At 49.0% G+C, this 22,820-nt stretch overlaps 1 protein-coding gene across 1 annotated transcript in view; it reads right to left on the minus strand.

Moving 5' to 3' along the window:
* LOC119394305 (piwi-like protein 1) overlaps positions 1–22,820 on the minus strand; it is a gene marked incomplete in the record, with an annotated part of 194,538 nt that overhangs the window by 130,882 nt on the left and 40,836 nt on the right. Inside the window, 1 exon segment of the mRNA XM_037661595.2 lies at positions 10,461–10,529. Coding sequence (XP_037517523.1) covers positions 10,461–10,529 — 69 coding nt within the window.

The following is a 22,820-nucleotide window of genomic DNA, read 5'->3' on the forward strand; positions in this document are numbered from 1 at the left end:
AAAGTTGTTTTATAACGTCAACTTCATAGCTTAGGTATCATTTGTTCCAATGAATGATAGGGCTTCCCCTACATGCCCTCAGCTCATATTTAGGTTGTTATTACTGCTTTCTTATCGTGCCTTTGATTAATGGTCACCGCAGGGAACCAACAGTTCAAGCAATAGCATACCCTTCATATCCGTAGGGTGCACTGCTAAGAAAACAAATAGTGCACTTTGCCTATTTCTGCATTCTGAGGGTCAATTTTTAAGCTCACCATAATACCACCGCCTCGCAAACGTAGTCAAATCGTGAGCTCTCAATCTTCTCTTGGTATTGCGCAAGCCTACACTTCGAACCTCACCGGGTGACTGAGAACTTTGCAAGTAATTTCTCTTTGCAAGAAGCGTAGCCACTATTCCAGAAAAAATGTTTCATGTGACACCTGTGATCGGTCAACAAAATTGTCCAGCATACCCCACACCCATGGAACATTCGAAGCGGGCTCGTGGCATGAATGAAACACTGTCACTAAAGAAGCGTTCCAGCCTCTCTGCTGTTACTGTGCCCTCTCCGAACTGGGCCATAAAATGGGGGATGTGCCCACCAGTTTTAGCGGTTGGGGTGTGTATGCGTTTTGTATGTTTCTGGTGAAAGGTGGCAAGCCCGGCGGACGACAGGAAACAGCAATGGTCAGCGAACCTTTCAAGCTGCACGGACATTCCCTTTTCTTTGGTGTGTCATATAAACAAGTTTGTGTTTTAATCCCCGGTTTTTTGTTTAACTATAGTTTTTTTTTTCCGAAATTGGGTTGAGGCAGTTTATCGGGAGAGTTGGCAGGTATGTACAGCCGCAATCACGTCTGTGTAGAGCGTGCGAGGAGCCGGTTTTTGCTCTGCGGGCCGACACCTTGAGGCAGTTTCGAACTCTGACGTGGTCAGCCTGACTACTAGGCTGCGCATGCTCCAGACACACCCCGTCAGAGCCCGAAACTGCCTCAAGGTGTCGCCCAACAGAGCAAAAGCCGGCTGCTCATGCGCTCTACACAAACGTGACCGCGGCTGTACATGCCTGCATTGCAACATGACACATTGTCATGATACAAAACTTGCAACAAGCTGATTAGACATTTAAAACTATGCAAACAGACATTTTATTCCCTTAGGTTATATATAATTTTAAATAGGGATGTGCAAATAGTAAATTTTTGGTTCGATGCGAATAGTAATCTGGTCAAATAATTCCGAGTCGAATGGTTCAGATAGTATATATGACGTATAATAAAGAAAAATGAGCATATTTGTCATGACCCAACTAACCTGCACAATATTTTTTTTTTAAATTAAAACAAGGCATGTACAAATGTCCTTTTTGGTTCGAAGTGAAGTAGGAGCAACATTGAATAGAAGCAGGATTTGAATTCCAGTAGGATGCAAGTGATAACCGGTAAAATACTTTGCTTTAAAACTTACTATACATACTTAGAGCATATAAGCCCGTATAACAAGCTTTTAAACTTAAAAAAATGGTTAATCGATGTGAGGGTATGTTCATTTACCGTATTTACTTGATTCTACCGCGCCCTCGATTGTAACGCGCACCCGTTTTCCGCGACCAAAAAAAAAGAAAAAATGATGGTACGCATTTAGCGTTGAGTCCGTGAGGCGTTTAATAAATAAATAGCACAGGTTCAGCGACCAGCAGTCCGAAACGGAGCAAGCACGAGCACCAACAACCGTCCTCATCTTCGTCTTTCACTGGCGCCCCTGTTTGCGCCCTATCCATTCTACAAATCACTCCCCCGCAGAAAAAGGAGCCATCCTGGCGACTTAAGGAACAGGGACGACTGGTGGGTCGTAATGCGGCTTCAGTCGGTCGACGTGAACAATCTCACGGCCACGGCGGCGCCTGTCTGCAGATGGTTGAACGGGCTCGACAACATAGTTGACGGGAGAGGCTTGACTTAGGACGCGGTAGGGGCCTTCATACTTCTGCCGTAGCTTTGTGGGAAGGCCAGGAGCAGAGGAGGGAACGCGAAGCCACACCAATGTTCCAGGCGAATATGACTGGGGAGGCAGGCTTGCGTCATGGAGGTCCTTTTGGCGTGCTTGGTCTTGTGCGGTTAAGGAACGTGCGAGCTGCCTGCATTCCTCGGCGTAGGTGGCGACTTCAGATAGAGTTGTGGACTCTGAAGCGTCCGGGCGGTACAGAAGAATGGTGTCCATAAATGAGGAAGGTTCGCGGCCGTAAAGAAGAAAGAAGGGAGAAAATCCTGTCGACTGAGTAGCGCTATTGTAAGCATACGTAACAAAGGGTAGTATGCGGTCCCAGTTGGGGTGGTCAGCGGAGACGTACATGGACAGCATGTCGCCTAGTGTGCGGTTAAAGAGCTCAGTCATTCCGTTGGTTTGTGGATGGTAGGCGCTGGTTGTCCGGTGCACAACGTTGCATTCACGGAGGAGGGCTTGTACGGCATCAGAGAGGAACGTGTGTCCGCGGTCGCTGAGTAGCTCGCGAGGCGCGCCGTGGCGAAGAACAAGTTGGTGAAGTATGAATAAGCCGACTTCACGTGATGTGGCCTCTGGCAGCGCGGCAGTCTCAGCATAGCGTGTCAGATGATCGATAGCGACGATCACCCAGCGTTTCCCGTCTGGTGTGTACGGAAGGGGGCCGTACAAATCAATTCCGATGCGATCAAAAGGCCGGGAGGGGCAAGGCAACTGCTGGAGCGGTCCAGTGACTATACGTGGGGGGCTCTTCCGGCGCTGACACTTGGAGCATGAACGCACGTATTGGCGGACGAAGCGGTACATGCCACGCCAGTAGTACCGCAGCCGGAGGCGTGCATAGGTTTTGATTACACCAGCGTGGCCGCATTGGGGATCCGCGTGAAAGGAGGCACAGATATCGGCACGGAGATGGCAAGGAATCACCAACAACCACTTGCGACCATCAGATAGATAGTTGCGGCGGTATAGGAGCCCATCGCGGATGGTGAAATGTCGAGCTGTACGCCGCAGCGAGCGAGTGGCGGTACGTGGTGAGGGCTTAGATAGGAACTCCATTAAAGAGACTATCCAAGGATCCTGACACGGCTCAGAAGGCATGTCAGCGTGTGTAAGGGCCGCAGAATCGTAGCTGGAAACAGACCCGTTGCCACAGTCATGGGGAAGGGGAGAGCGAGAAAGAGCGTCGGCATCTGAATGTCTACGGCCTGACCTGTAGACGACGCGGATGTCGTATTCTTGGAGACGTAATGCCCATCGAGCTAGATGACCAGATGGATCTTTCAGTGAAGATAACCAGCAGAGGGCGTGGTGATCAGTCACGACATCAAATGGGCGGCCATATACGTAAGGTCTAAATTTTGTAATTGCCCAAACGATGGCTAAACATTCTTTCTCCGTGACCGAATAATTTTCTTCAGCTCTGGTGAGAGTGCGACTTGCGTAAGAAACAACGTACTCGTCGAAGCCAGACTTGCGTTGAGCAAGAATAGCGCCAAGGCCGACTCCACTGGCGTCCTGGTGGATTTCGGTAGGGGCATCTGGGTCAACGTGACGGAGAATCGGTGGCGATGTCAGCAGACGACGTAATTTCGCGAATGCGGCGTCGCAAGCGGAAGACAATGCCATGACACCTTGGCTATCAGCAAGTAGGTGTGTTAAAGGGGCCATTATGGATGCGAAATCACGAACGAATCGCCGAAAATATGAGCATAGGCCTATGAAGCTCCGGAGTTCTTTCAGGGTCGACGGCTTGGGAAACCCGGCGACAGCGCGGAGCTTTGCAGGGTCGGGTAGAATGCCATCCTTGCTGACAACATGTCCCAAGATCGTGAGCTTCCTGGTGGCGAAGTGACACTTCTTCATATTGAGTTGTAGACCAGCCTGTGTGAGGCATTCCAGGACACTTGCGAGGCGCAGAAGATGGGTGTCGAAGTCCTTTGAAAAAACTACGACGTCGTCCAGATAACAAAGGCACGTGTTCCACTTGAGACCTCGAAGGATGTTGTCCATAAGACGCTCGAAGGTGGCGGGGGCGTTGCAAAGGCCAAACGGCATCACGTTGAACTCGTACAAGCCGTCAGGAGTTATGAACGCAGTTTTTGGGCGGTCAGCTTTATCCATAGGTACCTGCCAGTACCCCGATCGAAGGTCCAGTGAAGAAAAGAACTCCGCGCCTTGCAGACAGTCGAGCGCGTCATCGATTCTGGGGAGCGGATAGACATCTTTGCGTGTGATCTTGTTAAGGCGCCTATAATCAACACAGAATCGGATGCTATAAAAGGACTGAGTGTTGGGCGAGTTGGTACTCCATTACTACGACAAACTGCGCAAAATAAACAGGGACAAGTGAGACACACGCACAAGCACAGACTAGCAACTGGAAGTTTATTGAAGGAAGCACAAAAATATAAGTAACAAGAAAAACCATGTGAACGATTAGAGGTTGGCGGTTAGATAGTCTATCTCTAGTTTGTGTAACGTAAGTGTTTGGTATTTGGCTTCCTGCAAAAGCACCTCTCGTCTCTGTGCATTCGGGATCCCTTCCGCCTTAAGAACTCAGATGAAGTTGTTCAGTTCCTGAGGACAGCACCCCCCGGGCCTGTGTCAGTGTTCAGTATAGATGTGGAGGACCATTTCCACTCGTTGGAGCGTGACACCCTGATGAAAAGTGCGAGAGACTGCATACAACAGGACAATGACGAGCTAAGGTTCCAGAATGACTGTGGCGTTTCTGTGGGGGCCTTCCTGGAGCTGTTGTCGGTATATTTACGCTCGACTCTGGTTGAATGGAAAGATGGAGTGTACGGGCAGAAATCGGGAGTTTGTATCGGTTCCCGTGTTGCGCCTATACTGAGTGAAGTGTACCTAGGTAGGATTGATTGTGACCTCGAAGTGGCCTTGGGATGTGTAGCACTTAAGACTATGCGTTACGTCGATGATTTTCTTGTTTTTGTTGAAAAGAACAATTGCGTGAATGCTAGAGTCAATGTGCTGAAAATGTTCAAGGAGAAGGGGCGGGGCTTGAAATTTACTTTTGAGGTCCCAAAAGACAATTGTATCCAATTTTTGGACTTGAAAATCAAGATTGGGCAGGAGCACACGTGTTGGTTGTACAGTAAAAGCTCGTTAATTCGACACCCGTTAATTCGGAAATTCGGATAATTCGGACGGCTCTATTGGTCCCGGCCAAAGTGCATGTTAATCTATGGGACCAAACCTTCGTTAATTCGTCAGAATTGGGCTCCGCACCGCTTAATTCGGACAAATTCTGACGGCTGCCGCTACACAAAGGTGCGGTAAAGCAGCGCTGGCACCACTGGGGCGAAACCGAAACTTGAGTGACATCGCCATCGTCATCAACTAGTGGGGGCGATTGCAGCGTCACCGAACGTCGGCGTCTTCTTTCCTCGCTCCACTGCGCCTCCGACGCCATTTTCCCTTGTTTTGTGTCGGCACCGTCTCTTCTTCTTGTTTTTTCCCTTTGTGACCGTGTTTACATGTGAGGCCCGAGCATGCGGCAGTAGCCGACGGTGGCATCGACGAGGTGTCAGCCGAGTCCACCGACGGTGACTGCCCGACCTTCGATGCTGTCCTTCCCACAGATATGACCCTTCAGGACTACATCGCGATTGATGATTGTGTCGCCACGACTGGTCTCCTGCCCGATCAAGATATTATTAATGATGTGCGACCTCATCGCACCTCACGGGAAGTCTCGGAGGCGCTTTTGATATTAGAGGGCGTTTGCCTGAGCACTTCCGACAGTTTGCGTGCTGTTGGCCATTTGGAAAAGTTAAGAAAAATTGTAACGTAAGCCGGAATCTGCGTGAAAACGCAGACGACCATTACAAAATACTTCAGCAAATAAAGGTATGCTTCTCCAACTTGATTTTAATGTTTTTCCTGTTCATTCGTTAATTCGGACATTTTTTCCGGTCCCGTGAAATCCGAATTAACGAGCTTTTACTGTATTCACCTCGGTCGGTTAAGCCCATTCTCGATTTCCGTTCTTCCCACTCCAAGTTAGTAAAGAACGGTATAGCCGCATCGTGCTTAGAATCTGCATTGCACAAGTCATGCCCGCATCAAATGTCGGTGGCTTTCGATAACCAGATCAAAAGACTTAAGTTATCAAACTTTCCTGAAGGAAACTTAGCCTGTATAAGTGAAAGATTATTGAATAAATTCAAACAGGAAGGAAAGGGCGGTGGCGACAGGGTGGCCACTGATAAAGATATGCCCATCGCCTGCATCCCGTATCTTCATGCTTTCTCCCACCGTATGAAAAAGGTGGGAAACCGGTATGGTGTTAAGGTGGTTTTTTCTTCTAGGAACAAGTTGGGCTGAGTCTGCGCAGCAGTGGATAGGAAAGTCGAAGGCAAAGGAAAGAAGTGGAATGAATGTGAAGTTAATCATCGGGAGGCGTTAGTTGCATGCGGCAAGGGTGTTGTCTATCACATCCCCTTGTCTTGCGGAAAATGCTATATCGGGCAAACCGGGAGGTGTGTGAACAATCATCTAATGGATCACAGGGCTTCGCTGAAAGCTCAGCCTTCATCAAATTTGTGCTTGCATTGCAAAGTTTGCAAATGTCACCCGTTGTTGCAGGAAACAAAGGTGTTGTCAAGGCATAAAGATAGGACAGCGCGAGAAGTGGCTGAGGCATTCTACATCCACAAGTATGGCAGCATGTGCGTTGCAAGGCCTTCGCTTACGTTACACAAACTAGAGATAGACTATCTAACCGCCAACCTCTAATCGTTCACGTGGTTTTTCTTGTTACTTATATTTTTGTGCTTCCTTCAATAAACTTCCAGTTGCTAGTCTGCGCTTGTGCGTGTGTCTCACTTGTCCCTGTTTATTTTGCGCAGTTTTTCGTAGTATCGGATGCTACCGTCCCTTTTCACAAGTACCACCGGGGAGGCCCAAGGACTGTGGGACGGCTGTATAACGCCACGAGTAAGCATATCAGTCACCTGGTCATCAATAACTCGGCATTCAGCGTGAGAGACCCGGTATGGATGCTGTCGCAGGGGTGCATGGCTGCCGGTGTCTATATGATGGACGATGGCAGACGTTCGACCCAAACTGGTTTGCTTGTAGTCGAAAGACGTCCGAAAGCTGTCGAGAAGCTTCAAGAGTTGGGTGCGTTGAGCAATAGGAAGGTCCGAATCAATTGATGGAAGGAAAGCGCCTAGGGAAGATGTGTTGGACGTGGTAACGAGATCAACGCTGGCGACCTGGACGCTTGTTGTGCGATCGAGCAGTTGGCTAGCGCAAACAGAATCAATCTCCTCAAGACGCCCTATACATTCTCCGCGGAATACTGTGGCTGCGACCGAAAGCAGGTTCGTGACATAAATGCTTGAGCAGGAGTCTTCGATCGTGACAAGAGCAAAGGGGAGAATGAAGTTCTTACGAGAAGTGAATGCTTCTGACGGTGTGAACATGGCGCTAGAGAAAGCATAGTCGCAGAAGATCGGTACCCGAACAGAAGACATAGGTGGGATGTCCGTGTCCGCGGAGACGACGACACGAGGAAAAGATGACTTGCCAGAATCGATGTCGGAGATCGCTGATAATTCTAGTTCGGCACGGGCACAGTCAACAATGGCATGATGTGTGGAAAGGAAGTCCCAGCCCAATATAACGTCGTGCGAGCAGTGTGGAAAGACGACGAATTCGACGACATACAAAACGTCCTGAATGAGTAGCCGAGCCGTGCACGTCACGGAAGGATGTATGGGATGTGCAGTTGCCGTACGGAGAGAAAGACCAGAAAGCAGAATCGTAATTTTTTTTAACTTGCGGCACATTGCTTCGCTCAACACAGACACAGCAGCTCCCGTATCGACTAAGGCCTGCACGGCAACACCTTCAATGAAGACAGTTATTTCGTTAGCAGGTTGAGAACGAGGTCTTGTAAATTTCGACAGCGGCGCAGTTCTTGCCTCCGGAACTGCGATGGTCAGTTTTTCGTTTGGACGGGCGAGGGACGATGAATCATTGGCGAAAGCGAACGTCGGTGCGGGGACGGCGATCGACGGGAGTTGAAGGCTCGGCGGTTGGATGAAGAGGTGTCTGAAGTAGCGTGGGAGGGCATCGGCTGTGGTGGCTCTGGACGGACGTAGCTGTAACTTGCGTCAACGGTACCTGGATGGGCAACGCGGCGGCGGCAGAAACGCTCGACATGGCCGGGTAGACAACAGTAGTAACAGATTGGTCGGTTGTCCGTTGTGCGCCAAGGATTATGAGGAGGGGTGACAGGACGACGATAAAGTGGAACGGGCGGGCCTGCCGGCGTCTGCGCTGAGTAGAATGCACTTGAGGAGTGAGCAGAGTTCGTGCCGTGTGGCAGCGCATGTGACTGCCTTCTCGCGACGTCAGCGTAGGTCAAGGGCGCGGATACAGGCGGCGGCTGGTGCGTAGGCGAAAGGGCTTCGGATACTTGCTCCTCAATGGTTTGTCGCAGCGACGAGGGGAGCCCATGAGCATTGCCTGGGAGAAAGGGTGCAAGAGACAGTTGTCACGCAACTTCTTCTTGGATGAACTGCTGGATTTGTTGAGTCAACACCGTCGGGTCCGGAGAGATGGCGCCAACGGTGAGTGCTGACGTACTGGTCGTGTCGAAGCTAGGACGGCGTGTGGAAATGCGCTGCTTTCGCAACTCGTCGTAGCTCTGGCAGTGCTGAACGACGTCCGTGACTCTTTGAGGGTTTTTGGCCACAAGCATGTGGAACGCATCGTCCTCGATGCCTTTCATGATATGCTTGACTTTGTCGGCCTCGGACATGGCAGGATTGAAGCGGCGGCAGAGGCCTACGACGTCCTCAATATAGGAAGTGAAACACTCTCCAGACAGTTGGGCGCGATCACGCAAGCGCTGCTCTGCGCGGAGCTTGCGCACTGTCGGTCGGCCGAATACGTCCGCGAAAGTAGTTTTGAAAGAGGCCCAGGTGGTAATCTCAGCCTCATGGTTGTTAAACCAGAGTTCCGCGACTCCTCTCAGGTAGAACTGGACGCGGCCTAGTTTGTCGTTATCGTCCAACTTGTTGTTGACACTCACTCTTTCGTACGAAGAGAGCCAGTCTTCGACGTCCTGCTCATCAGTACCGCTGAAGATGACTGGGTCGCGCTCCCTTAGAACACCGGGACAGCGAGGAGCTGGGGGTGTGGCAGCATTCTGCTGTGCGACGTCGTCGGGCATTGTTGACAGGCAAGGTAGAGTCCGCTTACGGAGTTCCAGGGTGCAAAAGAGAACCAGCACTCTCCACCACTTGATGGTACGCATTTAGCGTTGAGTTCGTGAGGCGTTTAATAAATAAATAGCACAGGTTCAGCGACCAGCAGTCCGAAACGGAGCAAGCACGAGCACCAACAACCGTCCTCGTCTTCGTCCTTCACTGGTGCCCCTGTTTGCGCCCTATCCATTCTACAAAAAGTAAAACATCGATTGTAACGCGTACCCATTTTTCGTGAGAGAAAAGAACAAAAAAAAGTCCATAGGAGTCAATCTTCGCACATTCCGAAGAACAAGTATTTGGGTTTTAAAGAACTAAAGTTTCAAAAAATAAAACACAAAGTCAAACAGCAGGCCTCGCCGCTAAACTGTCACCACTACGGCGTCGATACGAGTCGCGTAATGGATCAGTCCTCGTCGCTGTCGGACAACACCTTGTCGCTGTAAACGCTCTTTGATTTCGGGAAACCGGGCCTGCTTTGGTCCACTGAAACCTTTTCGTGAAGCTTTGCTGTAAAAAATCTTCCGCTTCCGTTTGCGCCAGTCTCGCCCACACGTTTCAGGAACTCCGAACGACCGCGATGCGGCCTGATTTCCGTCCGTCTCTGCACATGTAATAACTTTTCTTTTAAATGCGACATCGTGGTGCACTAGTCGAGTATTTGGAGTGGGCACTTCCATGCCGTCGATGCGAACGCAGAACGGGATGACGAGCTCCTCAGCACACGTACGAACTGAAATGGCCGAGGCGGGTAGGAGGCGGCCATTTTGAAATGCCGATGGCAATATGATAACCGTTTTTTTTTGTTTTTTTTTTCAGTACTCGATTCTAACGTGCATGCGATTTTTGGACTTGTTTTACCGAAAAAAGGGTGCGCGTTAGATTCGAGTAAATACGGTAATCTTGAAGTGGAGCTCTACAGCAGTGCGGATTTTCCCTGGGTAGGCGTTTTCACGGCATAGCACTCCGATGCTGCAGTGAAACAAACTTTACAGGGGAGGTTACATGCTATCTAATGTACACCTACTCGTTCATTTTGAATACTTTGAAATTTCTAATAACATAAATTCTTGTTGAAGCGAATTCAAATACTGTGATATTCGTTCAAATATTCAAAGTACTCGAATATTCACAGATGCCTAATCTTAAAAAATCTTTTATGAATAGCAACTCCCCTTAATCACTAACGACTGGGTGCATAAACGAGAGAAAAAAAAGTGGTGCACTTACGGCTTGCCTGCAGTTCCCCTGAATTGCTTGACACACAGTTCTGACATTTCAGCAACCAGAGGCTCAACCCTGCAACAGACGTAAGTACAATGGTGAGTGAGGAGTATTCAAAGCAGGAACAACAAGCATTTTTGCATTCAGTCACCTTCAACAAGTGGCTCCCCAGTCGGGATCACATCTGCCATCTTGTGCTCACTAGCACAATACAGAAGAACTTCAATCATACATTGTTGAAAAAACTAATAATAAATTGCAGTTCCTCTGCAAGGGCAAAGCAATGAATGTGACAGAAACAGAATGGAATGTTATACAAAGTAACGCTACCAACGGCTAATTCCTGTAACATCCACTCTGGTGTAACTCAACAAAACACTGGCCTGAGGAAACATGGCCAATGTAGCAAGCAATGCAACCTTCATGCTGTCCAATGCTTCAACGTAAGCAGCAGTGAGAGGACAGATTGTACAAAGGTATGAGCCATTCACTGATCCCTGTCAAGGTAGGGCATGTGCGACCACACCTGGCCAATCAAAGTACAATAAAACCTCATTATTTCAGATTTTACCGACTTAAAAAAATGTCCGAATTAACCACATGTCAAATTATCGAGAGTATCAAGAAAACAAGGAAATGTCTATGACATCACTATAGTACTTTTATTTTCTCCATGAATAGGCAAATTCTGTTCTTGTTTTGTATAAGAGTAGTGTAAAAGCCAAAATACTTGTTATCTGATGACTTCCTTCACAATGCAAACACAGTTGAAGACCCCTGTGTCTCAATTCATCCGAAACATGCTCTGCACCTCTCCCTTCTCATGTACGCCACCACGCGCATGTGACGATCATTTTTTCAGTGGCAGACCAGCCGGCAACAGGTCGTTTAGTTGCTGTCATGTATCTCGGGAGCGCTTGCAACGCGGAGTGGAGTTGCGAGAGAGAGAGAGAGAGAAGAGAGACTCTGGAGACACCATGGTGGCACTGCAAACAAAACTTTATCGCACACACCACGGCAAACAATACTCACGCGAACTCAAAATTTACAACAAAAAGTATCACAAGAAAATGCGACACTAGCGCGCACTTGCCAACAACTACAGCTAGCAACCAGTCGCAAAGCATTCGTGCTATGCTTAGCTTTCTCTAGCTCAAACGTCTGGCCACTAGGGCCTCTCAGTCCGTCGCGATACCGATCGAACGTTCTTACAGTTCGTGGTGCTCGCTGCCTTGATTCGGTGCCCAAGTCGACGCCCTGTCTCGTCGTCGAAACTCCTGTCGACACCTCAGAGTCGTCGTCGATGATCAGACGCCTCGCTGATTCTCTTCATCACCGATGCCTCGTTCTCCGTCGAGAACACCGGTCCCTCCCAGCTAGGCCTCAGTGCCACGAGATCCAACTGCCGACGCGGCTCCGTGATTGTCGGTGGGTTGCCATCTTCTTGTCGAGCTGGGGTAGTGCTGCAGGTGCCTTGAGAACTGCTGCGATGAGGCTGCTGCAAGTCCGGGAAGCCTCGCTCGGTAGACACCAAGGTCGACGGCCACCTCCCGAACCTCTCGCAACGCTGCCTCCAGAACTGGGTCCTGCTGCTCTCGTCGCGGGTGCGACGCTGGCTTGCACCACCTCGCTCTTCTCGAACTCCACCGAGCAATCACTCTCTCTTTCTCTGGGGTTCCGCACCTCAGTTCAGGTCGCGTGGCACGCGCCTTTCTCCGGCCAATAGCGTGCGTGGACGTGGCGGGGGTGCACACCATCGGGTACTTTTCCATTCCCCGCACACCATCGACGCATTTCGCCGTCTGGCACGCGCCCCGTGCCCCCTTTACTCATGACAGTTGCCGGCAGCAAAAATTCAATACATCAAGGGCGTCTCCCGCTGCCACTGTTACGCAGAGGTCCAAATACATGGAGTAACGGCGGGGAATAGAAAAACTTCATAATATCGAGGAATTCGTTGTATGGAGGTTCGTTATAGGCAGGTTCAACTGCAGTCTGCCTCAATTACAGAAGCCTCGGTCACGAACGTGATAGTGGATGACCACGCTTTTCTGAAGGGCCACGACCAACACGGTGTCACACGCAGTGGTAAACGCAGTAAACATGTTATGATGGCCAGTGTCAAGAAGCGCAAGAACCTTGACTTTGCGACAAAGTTGACAGCCATACAGCGTGTTGAGGCGGGCGAAAAAAGTTCGACGGTGGCGGATGACACAGGGATACCACAGACCACTCTGAGCACCTTGTTGAAGAACAAGGCGGATATCAAGGCAAAGGCAGCGGAGCAGCGAACGTTGGGAGCCTGTCGTGTGCGCACTCCTGCCCACGGGAAAGTAGAAAAGGCACTCTATGCCTGGTTCTTATTTAAGCAACACTACAACATCGTCAGCAAAACCATCTCTGGCGAAAGCGAAGCCGTAAGCAGCCAGGACATCCAGCAGTGGATAACAAAGGAGTGGCCGGAAATCTACGCGAAGTTTTCCCCCGCGGAAATCTTCAACGCTGACGAGACCGGTCGATTTTGGCAAATGCTGCTGAGCAAGACTCGAAGTCTCGGGTAGCACGTGTCACGGCGGCAAAATGAGTAAAGTCCGCGTGAGCGTTCTGCTGGCAGCCAACATGGATGGGTCTCGGAAGCTCCAGCCCTTTGTGATCGGGAAAGCAAGGGCACCGCGCTGTTTCAAGAACTCTAAGCAGTTCCCCGTTCGCTACGCCTCGAACAAGAAGGCGTGGATGACGCGTCAGCTGTTCACAGAATGGCTGCAGGCGTGGGACGTCGAGCTGGGCAAGTCGGGGCGTCGCGCTTGCCTTCTTGTGGACTACTGCTCGGCCCACCACACCACCTGCGAGCTCAAAAACATCGAGCTGAAGTTCCTGCCACCCAACACGACAACGAAACTGCAACCACTCGACCAGGCCATCATCAAGTCCTTCAAGGTGGGCTACAGGAGGCGACTCCTTGATAGGCTGCTGGTCAACCTCTGCATGGGCACCGAGCTGAAGGTTGACCTGCTTGGTGCCATTCAAATGATGACGGGCACCTGGCGAGACGTGAAGACGGACACAGTGGACAACTGCTTCCGGAAGGCAGGCTTCATGACGGCGGAACTTGCGGAAACCGGTGAAGACTCCAACGACGAGCGCATAGACAACGCGTTTCGCGAGTTGGCATCCCTCTTCCCGGCTGCTGTTCCGCCCGAAGGGTCTGCGGACGATTTCGTGGAAGCGGACTGCAAAATTCAGGCTGTTGCAAGCCTCGCTGACGAGGACATTGTAGCTGCGGTCGCAGGGACCCAGGCTGCCTAGGCCGACAGCTCAAATTACGAGGAAGGTCGTCCAGACGAGGCGGCGGCTACAAACATGTACTCTGCCGCTGAAGTGGCAGCAGTGTTCAGCTTGATTCGCCGTTGTTGCGGCGACATGGAGGGAACCGGGCTGTCGCACCTGGACAGCCTCGATAAGGTCGAGGCCAGCGTCTTCAACTTCATTTCGAAGACAAAGAAGCAGGCCAAGATAAGCAATTTTTTTTTCACGCAAATAAAACGCTCTGTTGCATCGTGTGTGTGGATTAGTTGTCAATTCTTGAATGCGCCGATTGAAGGTGATCGTCCGCCACTGGTAAGGTCACGGGGCCTGTATATTCTATATCGAATTTTTCATATATCGAACTAATTCGCGATCCCCTTCGAGTTCAATATATCCGTGTTCAACTGTAGACGCTGCCAGCGAAGCCCGTTTGACGCTGAATTTGGCAGCAGTGGCGGCGGCAGAGACATACGCGCACGACTACTTATTCAGTTTGGAGCACTGCGGCATCGCAGCCCGAAAAGCGGCCCCCACCGAAGTGGAAGCAGGAATGGATAATTAAGAACTAGGTACTTTATTAGATGCATGTGGTTACACTAAATTAGTTTGTTTCCGTGGATTACACTTCTGAAAAGCAAAAGTTCTGCAACTTCATGTAAGCACCCAAATGACTTGACAACTGCAATTTCAACAGCGGAGCTGCTTAACCTGAAATATTTTTTTTAATTCTTTGTCGATTGAGCTGAAACTAGCTGAGTTTATGCACATTTGTGTGCAGATTTCAAATATGCAATTATTTTTCCAGTATAACATGTAGTTTTTAAAATATGAAACATTTTATATGCTATTTGGGAGCCCCAGTTTGCTTAAACTAAGAGAGTTACAATGCAATTAAGCACATCAGAATGACCTGGAATGAGTACAGGGTGCAAGAAAACAAGAATGGATGTTCTATACCCATTTGAACAAAAGTTATGGCACTATGAACATTCCAAATCAGTCTACTCCAAGCTGGAAATTCAGCCACCAATATTAAGCATGCCACAACTTCTGTTCAAACGGGCTTACAACATCCATTCTTGTTTTCTTGCACTCTGTACTCATTCCAGGTCATTCTGATGTGCTTAATTACTTTGCGTCTCTCTCAGATTAGGCAAACTATGGCTCCCAAAATGGCACCTGGAATTCAAAAACTATGTACTAGGAAAAAAATTGCATATTTGAAATCAGCACAAAAGATACATAAACTCAGCGAGTTTCATTTAAATTGGTAAAGAATTACAAAAAAAAGTTTTCAGGTGCAGTGTCCCCCCTTAAAGGGGTGGTGCCATCAAATTTGGAGGCTATAACAAGCCTGTTGTGGGTTTCCTCTGTATGCAGGGACATTCCACACGAAGGGTCGGACACTGCAAACGTTTAGAACATATTTTAATTCACTTCTAAAGTGTACCTAAATGCCCATTTTCCCGATCAAAACCCATCGCTAGCGCGCCATCACTGACATAGATCTGTAGGATGGTCAACGAAAGTTGTAGTGACGTCACACCAAGTCTGCTGCAGTAATGTGAGTGACCTCCGGATCTCCGCCACTTCCACAACGTACGTACCGGCTGTAGTGAACTAGAATACATTCTAATTCACTATAGTACCGGCAAAGCATCGGTTACCACATCACTCGCCGAGTTTCGATCGCTTCCTGGCTAAGTGCGTCACAGCCTTGTGTGGTCACGTGACCACGCCTCCTACCCTTCTACGTCACTGCCCAACCTCGGTGCCCAGAAACCGAAACCGAAAGTTGTCCACATCAAAAGGCAATATTACATTATTTAGCGAGAATACATGAATCTTGGTGCGTGCATCATGCTTCCTAGAGCTATAGGAAACGCTTACAGCAAAGAATGCGCAAGCCACAAATTTAGTGGCACCACCCCTTAAAGAGACACTAAAGGCAAATAAGTCCACGTTGATTGCTGAAAAAGCGGTCCAGAAACCTCGTAGTGCTACTTTCGCGCCAAGGAAGTGCTTATTTTGAAATAAAATCACGTTTTAGTGGCCCGCATCGCGTTAGTGCACTTCAAATCACCCGCCTGAAAGCGGTCTTTCTCACGTCACTGTTGCCGTGCCCAACGTTGCCCGCCTTTACTGCGCGGCGGCGTGAACCATTCGGGCATCCGGCAACATCACATGCATGCGGCATTTTGTCAAACTTTCTGTCAGAGCGACTTTCACGAGCGCGCAAAACACACGCGGCGGTACGCGATACCGAAACTACCACTGAGACGCGACTGCGTGAGCGAAGCAGAGCGCCGGGCGAAGCACAGTTCGGCGAAAACGGAACCTTTGAACCACGTGCGCTGTTCCCCATGGCAACGCCAAAGAGGTTCTTTTATCCATGAATCAAACAGAAACGAACAAGCAGCATTTTACAGTAGTCTCTTGATGCACGGAAGGTTTTTTATTGCAGCTAGTTTGATTACGAGTGATTATTTGTAGTCTGACTCTCTCACGTCATCAAGATCATTTCCAAAATGTCCCGCTCTTGTGGCGCTCATCGTGTGATACATTTAGCTTAATTTCTCGGTACGTAGGGCACTGCTGTTGATAATATTGCTGTTTTAGACGTTGTCATACATTGAGCTTTCACTCTGACATAAATTGTTATTTGCCTTTAGTGTCCCTTTAAGGTCGAGGTTAGGCCATGCGGAGTGAACAAAAAACTATCATGATCGGCCTCCACCTTCTAGCGTGGTGCTCAGCCAGCACGTGCTCTCTTCATCTGCTTAAGGTCTTGCTAATTAAGGTTAATCATTAATGAAGACCTCGCTAGTTAGGATATTATTTAAGGTCTTGTTAATTAAGAACATGCTAATTATGATCTTAACTTGTTAATTAAGACCATGCTAATTAAAACATGTCTAATAATGGTGCTAATTTAGACCGAGTTATTTAAGAACACACTAATTAATCATTCACTTCACGTCACCACGACGACACTTCGCCAAGCAATATAATCCTACACACCCCCCCCACAGCCAAGCCTTGCAATGTCTAGCCAAACCTTTTATCAGTACCCAGCGTTTCCTTCGCTCCCAGCCCATGCGAAACAATGCTCATTACAATGTTCCCAGTAAAGAGATTGTCATTTATGTTTTACAGTCGACTCCCGATAATTCGAAGTCGCTTAATTGGAATTATCGGTTAATTGGAAGTGGAGTGGGGGTCCCGTCAGTTTTGCATGCAGTTCAACAGGAAGAAATTCTCGGTAATTGGAAGCTAGAGGTCTGAAATTTCGGTTAATTCGAATTTATTTTCAATCGAATTCCCGGACGAAATCGTAATGTTTGTTAAATTTCTTATTTTTGAAGTGCTAAACAATGCGTGTGCGACCGGCACCCAAGGGCATCGCAGTTGACCACAGCACCGCAGCTCAAAGCGTCAGCTGATGGCATCGCAGTTGCATGCAGCGCCCCAGATCACGAAGCGGCTGCTGCGGCGGTTCCGGTTCCGGGCCTCATTGTTGATCTCGTTACGGTCGTGTGCGGACTCAGCGTTTCCACGTGCGACGAAGCTCCACGTGCATTTACTATGGCAACTCGCGGGCCTTATCGGACGCTTGACTTGGCGACGAAAGTCAAAATTTTGAAAGAAGTTGAACAAGGAGGCACCGCCAAGCAAGATATTGCGCAGAAATACGGCATCAAGCCTAATACCCTGTCTAACATCCTGAAGAACAAGCGCTCGGTACTGGACGCATTCGAAAATGACCAGTTCAAGATGTCTCGCAAGAGAATGCGCACCGGCGCCCACCCGGAGTTAGAGCACGCGCTGCTCATCTGGATTCGGGAGGCTCGAAGCAACAGACTTCCTCTCAGCGGCGATATCGTTGCAGCGAAAGCGTCATCGCTTGCGATTATGCTAGGCATCGAGAACTTTGCTTCGTCCGATGGGTGGCTCACACGGTTCAAGCAACGCCACGACATGGTGTTTAAAAGCGTGAACGGGAAAAGGGCTGCCGTCAACGCTGCAACATGTGCTACGTGGAGGGAAAATCAGCTTCGCAAATACTTGGGAGAATATCGGCCGGAAGATATCTTCAATGCCAACGAGACAGCACTTTTTTATACAGCAGAACCCCGCTGATACATTTTTGAAGGGACCGTAGGAAATAAACGTAAGAGACGGGAAACGTAAGAGCCGAAAAACAGGAAAAACGGCAAAATATTTAGTGGTACAGAATTTTATTTCAATTCTTACGAGCAGCACGAAAATTGGCGCGCTCAGCCGCGATCTAGTCGATGGATAGAAACGCGGAGCTTAGGACGGCCTTATCCACAGGAATGTAATCAACGTATGTGATTTTTTTAACACCAACCGCTGTAGGCATGAAAGAACTAAGCACACGCAATCACGACCGGCGCGGCGAGTCCGACCGCGAACCGCACGCACGACCATGCGAGCTCCAACCAGCTCGAACTCCTCCCGTTCTCCGACAAATAACGATGATGATGAGTCTACGCCAACGCGATGGCAGAAGTGAATGCCAATCTCAAAGGCCTTGCTTTCGCAAGCAATTACGTCATACACGCCATGTTTGTGCAATGCAAATCTCAGAGGCTATGCTTTTGTCAATAGTAAATGCCAATTTCGAAGGCCTTGCTTTCGCGAGCAGTTACGTCATAGACGCCATCTTTGCCATTTGAATCTCGAAGGCCATGCTTTTGTTTGCATCAATTGAAAGATTCTGTTGCTTGCGCCTCTCATGCGGCTAATATTACGGTCAAACGAGGCCAAGCTGCGTGAAAATGCGCCATGGCCGCTCTCTTTGGTAGTCACTCGGTCGGCTCCGGGCGCACTTCGCGACGTATCATACGGGAACGGTCCGACAGTTACGACGTAACAGCGGGGTTCCCAATACATTGTATCCTATGGGAGCTATGCCGGGACCGGCGGAAAACGACGTAACAGCCGGGAAAACGCAGCAGTGAGGAACGTAACAGCGGGGTTCTACTGTAGAATGTTGCCCGAGAAGACGCTGACCTTTAAGGACGATGACTGTGCTGGAGGGAAGCGTAGCAAAGAAAGAGTGTCGGTGCTGAGAGCGGCGAACATGACGGGCACTGAGCGATGTCGCCTGCTCGTGATAGGCAAAGCTGCTAAGCCTAGATGTTTCAAGGGCGTGAAAACGCTGCCTGTCGACTACGCGTCTAACAGGAAAGCGTGGATGACCGCAGACCTATTCAAGGATTGGCTGACAAAATTGGATCGCAAGTTCTCGTTATCTAAACGCAATGTATTGCTCCTTGTGGACCAATACAGTGCACACATGAATGTGCCGCCCTTGAGTGCAATACGTGTCGCCTACCTGCCAGCGAACACTACATCGGTGTTACAACCACTGGACCAGGGGATCATCAAAAACGTGAAAGTACTGTACAGGAAGCATCTTCTTGAGCGGATGCTGTTGTGTATGGACAATGCAAGTCAGTATGAGGTGAGCCTTCTCAGTGCTATCCATATGCTGGCGCGAGCGTGGGGTCGCGTAAAGGATGAAACCATTGCGAACTGCTTTAGGGCGTGCGGCTTCATTCCAAGTGGTGCAGATGATGACGCGTCTTGTACAGTGGGGGAAGAAGACACAAGTGAGCTTGACGTCGACGGTCTCCTGCCAGCTCTTGGCGACGTCCCTTTCGAGGAGTACGTTGCCACCGACAGTTCGGTAGAAACGTGCGGTGCACTGTCGGACGCTGAGATCGTGGAGATGGTTCGGCCCAGCGAGCCTAGTCACGAAACTGAGGTTGACGATGACGACGCCGCAAGTGAGCCACTACCGCGGGCTGCTGATGTAGCCGCAGGCCTTGCCCTCGCGCAGCGGTTTTTCACTGCTGAGAGCAACGCCGAGGAAGCACTCAGGCACATATACAGCCTACAGGACTTGCTTTCTGCTGCAAGATTCAGCAAACAGAAGCAAACGGCAATCACAGATTTTTTCTCATAAACTGCTTTGAAATAAATGTATTTTTCGTTCATTGTGGTTAATTGTAATTCCGCTTAATTCGAAGTTTTTCGCGGTCCCCGTGAACTTCGTATTAACGAGAGTCGACTGTATTGTCGTTTATGTTTTCAACGATCCCCCGCATCCCAACAAAGGCACAAAGCATGCATGGGCAAAGACAACCGTTCTTGGGCCCCCTGCTTGCAATATACAATTCTCCGATGGCTAAGCGGTCGGTCAACGTTATTAAGGTGTTTTAACAACGTCGACTCCGTAGCGTCCAGCTAGTCAGCATAGTTACATTGCAAACGCACCACAGATACAATCCAAGAGTTCTGCAGGTGCGCGGAAGCAGAGGCACCAGTGTTGTGGCAAAAGGAGACACACAGTGGATATTCCCAGTTGTGATATTTTAACCATAGATGGCACTTCCCGTCAAGAGTAGTGGTGCCACTCAACGTTGCTTTGGAAGCCTACAGAATGTGCACAGTGAGCACACAGTGTGCTCAGTCGCCACAACGGGGTATTCCGAAACAAGCTTCTTGCATGAAATGCAGGGAATCCCTTAGGGTAAACTATGTGAAATAACTACAGTAAAATCTCGTTATACGAACATCAGATTAACGAATTTTTTTGAAATCCCTGCCAAAATGCCTATATTGCCCAATTTAAAAAACTTTCAGTACTACAAATTTCAGAATACCGAATATTTCAGATTAACGTACGTAATTTAACCCCAAAATCAACAAGATGCTTCGTTATTGCGAAGTTCCGTGAATGTTTCGGTATGGAAATCACTAAAGCTTACACCTATCATCATGTGCAGCAGATATGCGCCGGGAAACCCACTTCAACAGGTGCATCCACATCAGCGTCGACATCAATGCGAGCGTCACCAACAGGTCAAACTGGTCAAACCAAATCAAACAACGTCGTAGGCTTAGTCCCGCTGTTGCCACTGTTCTCACCACGTTTCCAGTTGCTGTCGTTTGGAGCTGCAAAGTTGAGATCATGTTGTGCGGTTGCCTTTCTCGCAATGAGTTCTCCTGGCCCCAGTGTTAAAAAGAAGTGATGCCAGTTTTCGCTCAAAAAAAAAAAAAAAAAAGTGGACATTCTGACAGAGCTGAATGCCGGAAAAAAGCAAGTGGACATATGCAGGGAGCGTGATATCGCGCCGTCAACAGTGGCAACGATACTGAAGGATCGGGAGATGATCGTGAAATTACATCGAGAATCACAGCTGGCTCCCTCAAGAAAACGCTTGCGGCTGGGCAACCACCAAACAGTCGACGACGCCGTCCTCACATGGTTCTTCTTGACCGACAACTGCCCAGAATATGAAACGAGTTGACTCCACTGATGTAAAGATCGTCCGTTGCACTGACTCAAACCAACCCTGTTTTTTTCGTGAGAGATGGATTTATATTTTTATTTCTTAATTAAAGTCTCGAAAAATGACCTGTGGCGCCTCTGGCGGCAAAAACATGAATGATCCGATGAAGACGGCCACGTGACCGTTGATTGCTGTACGCAGTCGACGATTTTTTTGTTAGTATTGCAATATTGTTCATTTCTTTATATTAAAAGGTATTACTCCATAATAATGTACATATAGGCATGCATTAGTAGTATGCATTAAAGTGGCGCTGCCTTAGCGTGACGTAATGATCCCATGCTCGTCAGCGCATCTTGAGCAACTTTTCGGCGTGCTCATGCAACCGTGCACGCAGTTTCCAGGTCGCTAAGATTTTGGAGCGACATAGTTTTGCTACCTACACTTCGTCCCAGAAATGACGCGCGCTGCTACTCGGTGAGGCCGTGCATATGCACAGTTACGTTTTCGATTACTTGGCTTGGCTCGTGTATCGAGAGAGTAACGACGCCGGGACAAGCCATCCATGACACAGGCGCAGGTAACCTTGGTCGCAGGTGCAAACAACGCTGTACAAATACCGGGAAGGTGTATAAAGCCACACATCTCATTGTAACAGGTTGCTATTTTCAAAAATGGTTGGAAAGCTCAAAATAAAGGTGGTTAAGCATAGTTACAGTAACACCTGCGAAAGGAAAACGACAGCTTTCACAAGGGCTAGCGGCATCGCTATCAATTATCAGCGTTGCTGGAGCAAACCTCCATGCATGTTTGGAGCCTTTCAGATCGAAAAATACTGCTTATAAAATAACTACGTGCTTTTCAGATAAACCACTGCAGCTACAAATGCTACGAAGGGTGAGCTTCCTGTCGCCCCGTAAAAAACTGGGTAGAGAAAAATCAGTTGTCGGTCCCTTTAAGGATGCCAGACAACACGGTGTGCCTTTGTCAGGCCCTATTATTCAAGAAAAGGCGCGACAGTTCGCGGTCGCTTTGGGTACCTCCGGCTTCGATGCAAGTGCCGGATGACTATCGGTTCCGGCAAAGGAATGGCATCATGTGGCAAGTTGCGTGCGAGGAAGGCGGCCGATGCCGAAAGTGCGATTGCCTGGCGGAACGAGCGCTTTCAGGAAATCGTCGAGTCGTTCAGTCCAGACGACTTTTTCAACACCGACGAAATGGCGTGCTTTTATCAGCTACCTGATAAGACAATGAACTTTAAAGATGAAAAATGCAAGGGCAGAAAAAAATCGCGTCTTCGCGTGTCAGTGCTCTTGTGCTGCAATGCCACAGGCAGGGAAAAACTGAAGCCCCTTGTTATTGGCAAGTCCACCAAGCCTCGCTGCTTGAAAAACGTCTCATTGCCTTGCGACTATCGGGCAAATAAAGCGTGGATGACGCTGGAACTGTTCACGCAGTGGCTGCTGCAGTTCGACAACACAATGAAGAAGAAACAAAAGAAGGTTCTTCTAATCGTTGATAACTGCTCGGCACATATGGTGAACGTGCGTTTGAGCAATGTGCAGCTTGAATTTCTGCCCCCAAATTGTACGTTTTTGCTCCAACCTTTAGACCAGGGTATAATAAGATGTGTGAAGGCCAAATTTCTTCAAAATGTAATTTCTTGAAAACGTAAAGTAAATTGGTGCCTACGGCGGCTTCTGCACAAGATTAATTTTCCCGTCTCTTATAAGCT

Source organism: Rhipicephalus sanguineus, chromosome 1 (assembly GCF_013339695.2).
Source record: "Rhipicephalus sanguineus isolate Rsan-2018 chromosome 1, BIME_Rsan_1.4, whole genome shotgun sequence".
Classification (NCBI taxonomy): domain Eukaryota; kingdom Metazoa; phylum Arthropoda; class Arachnida; order Ixodida; family Ixodidae; genus Rhipicephalus; species Rhipicephalus sanguineus.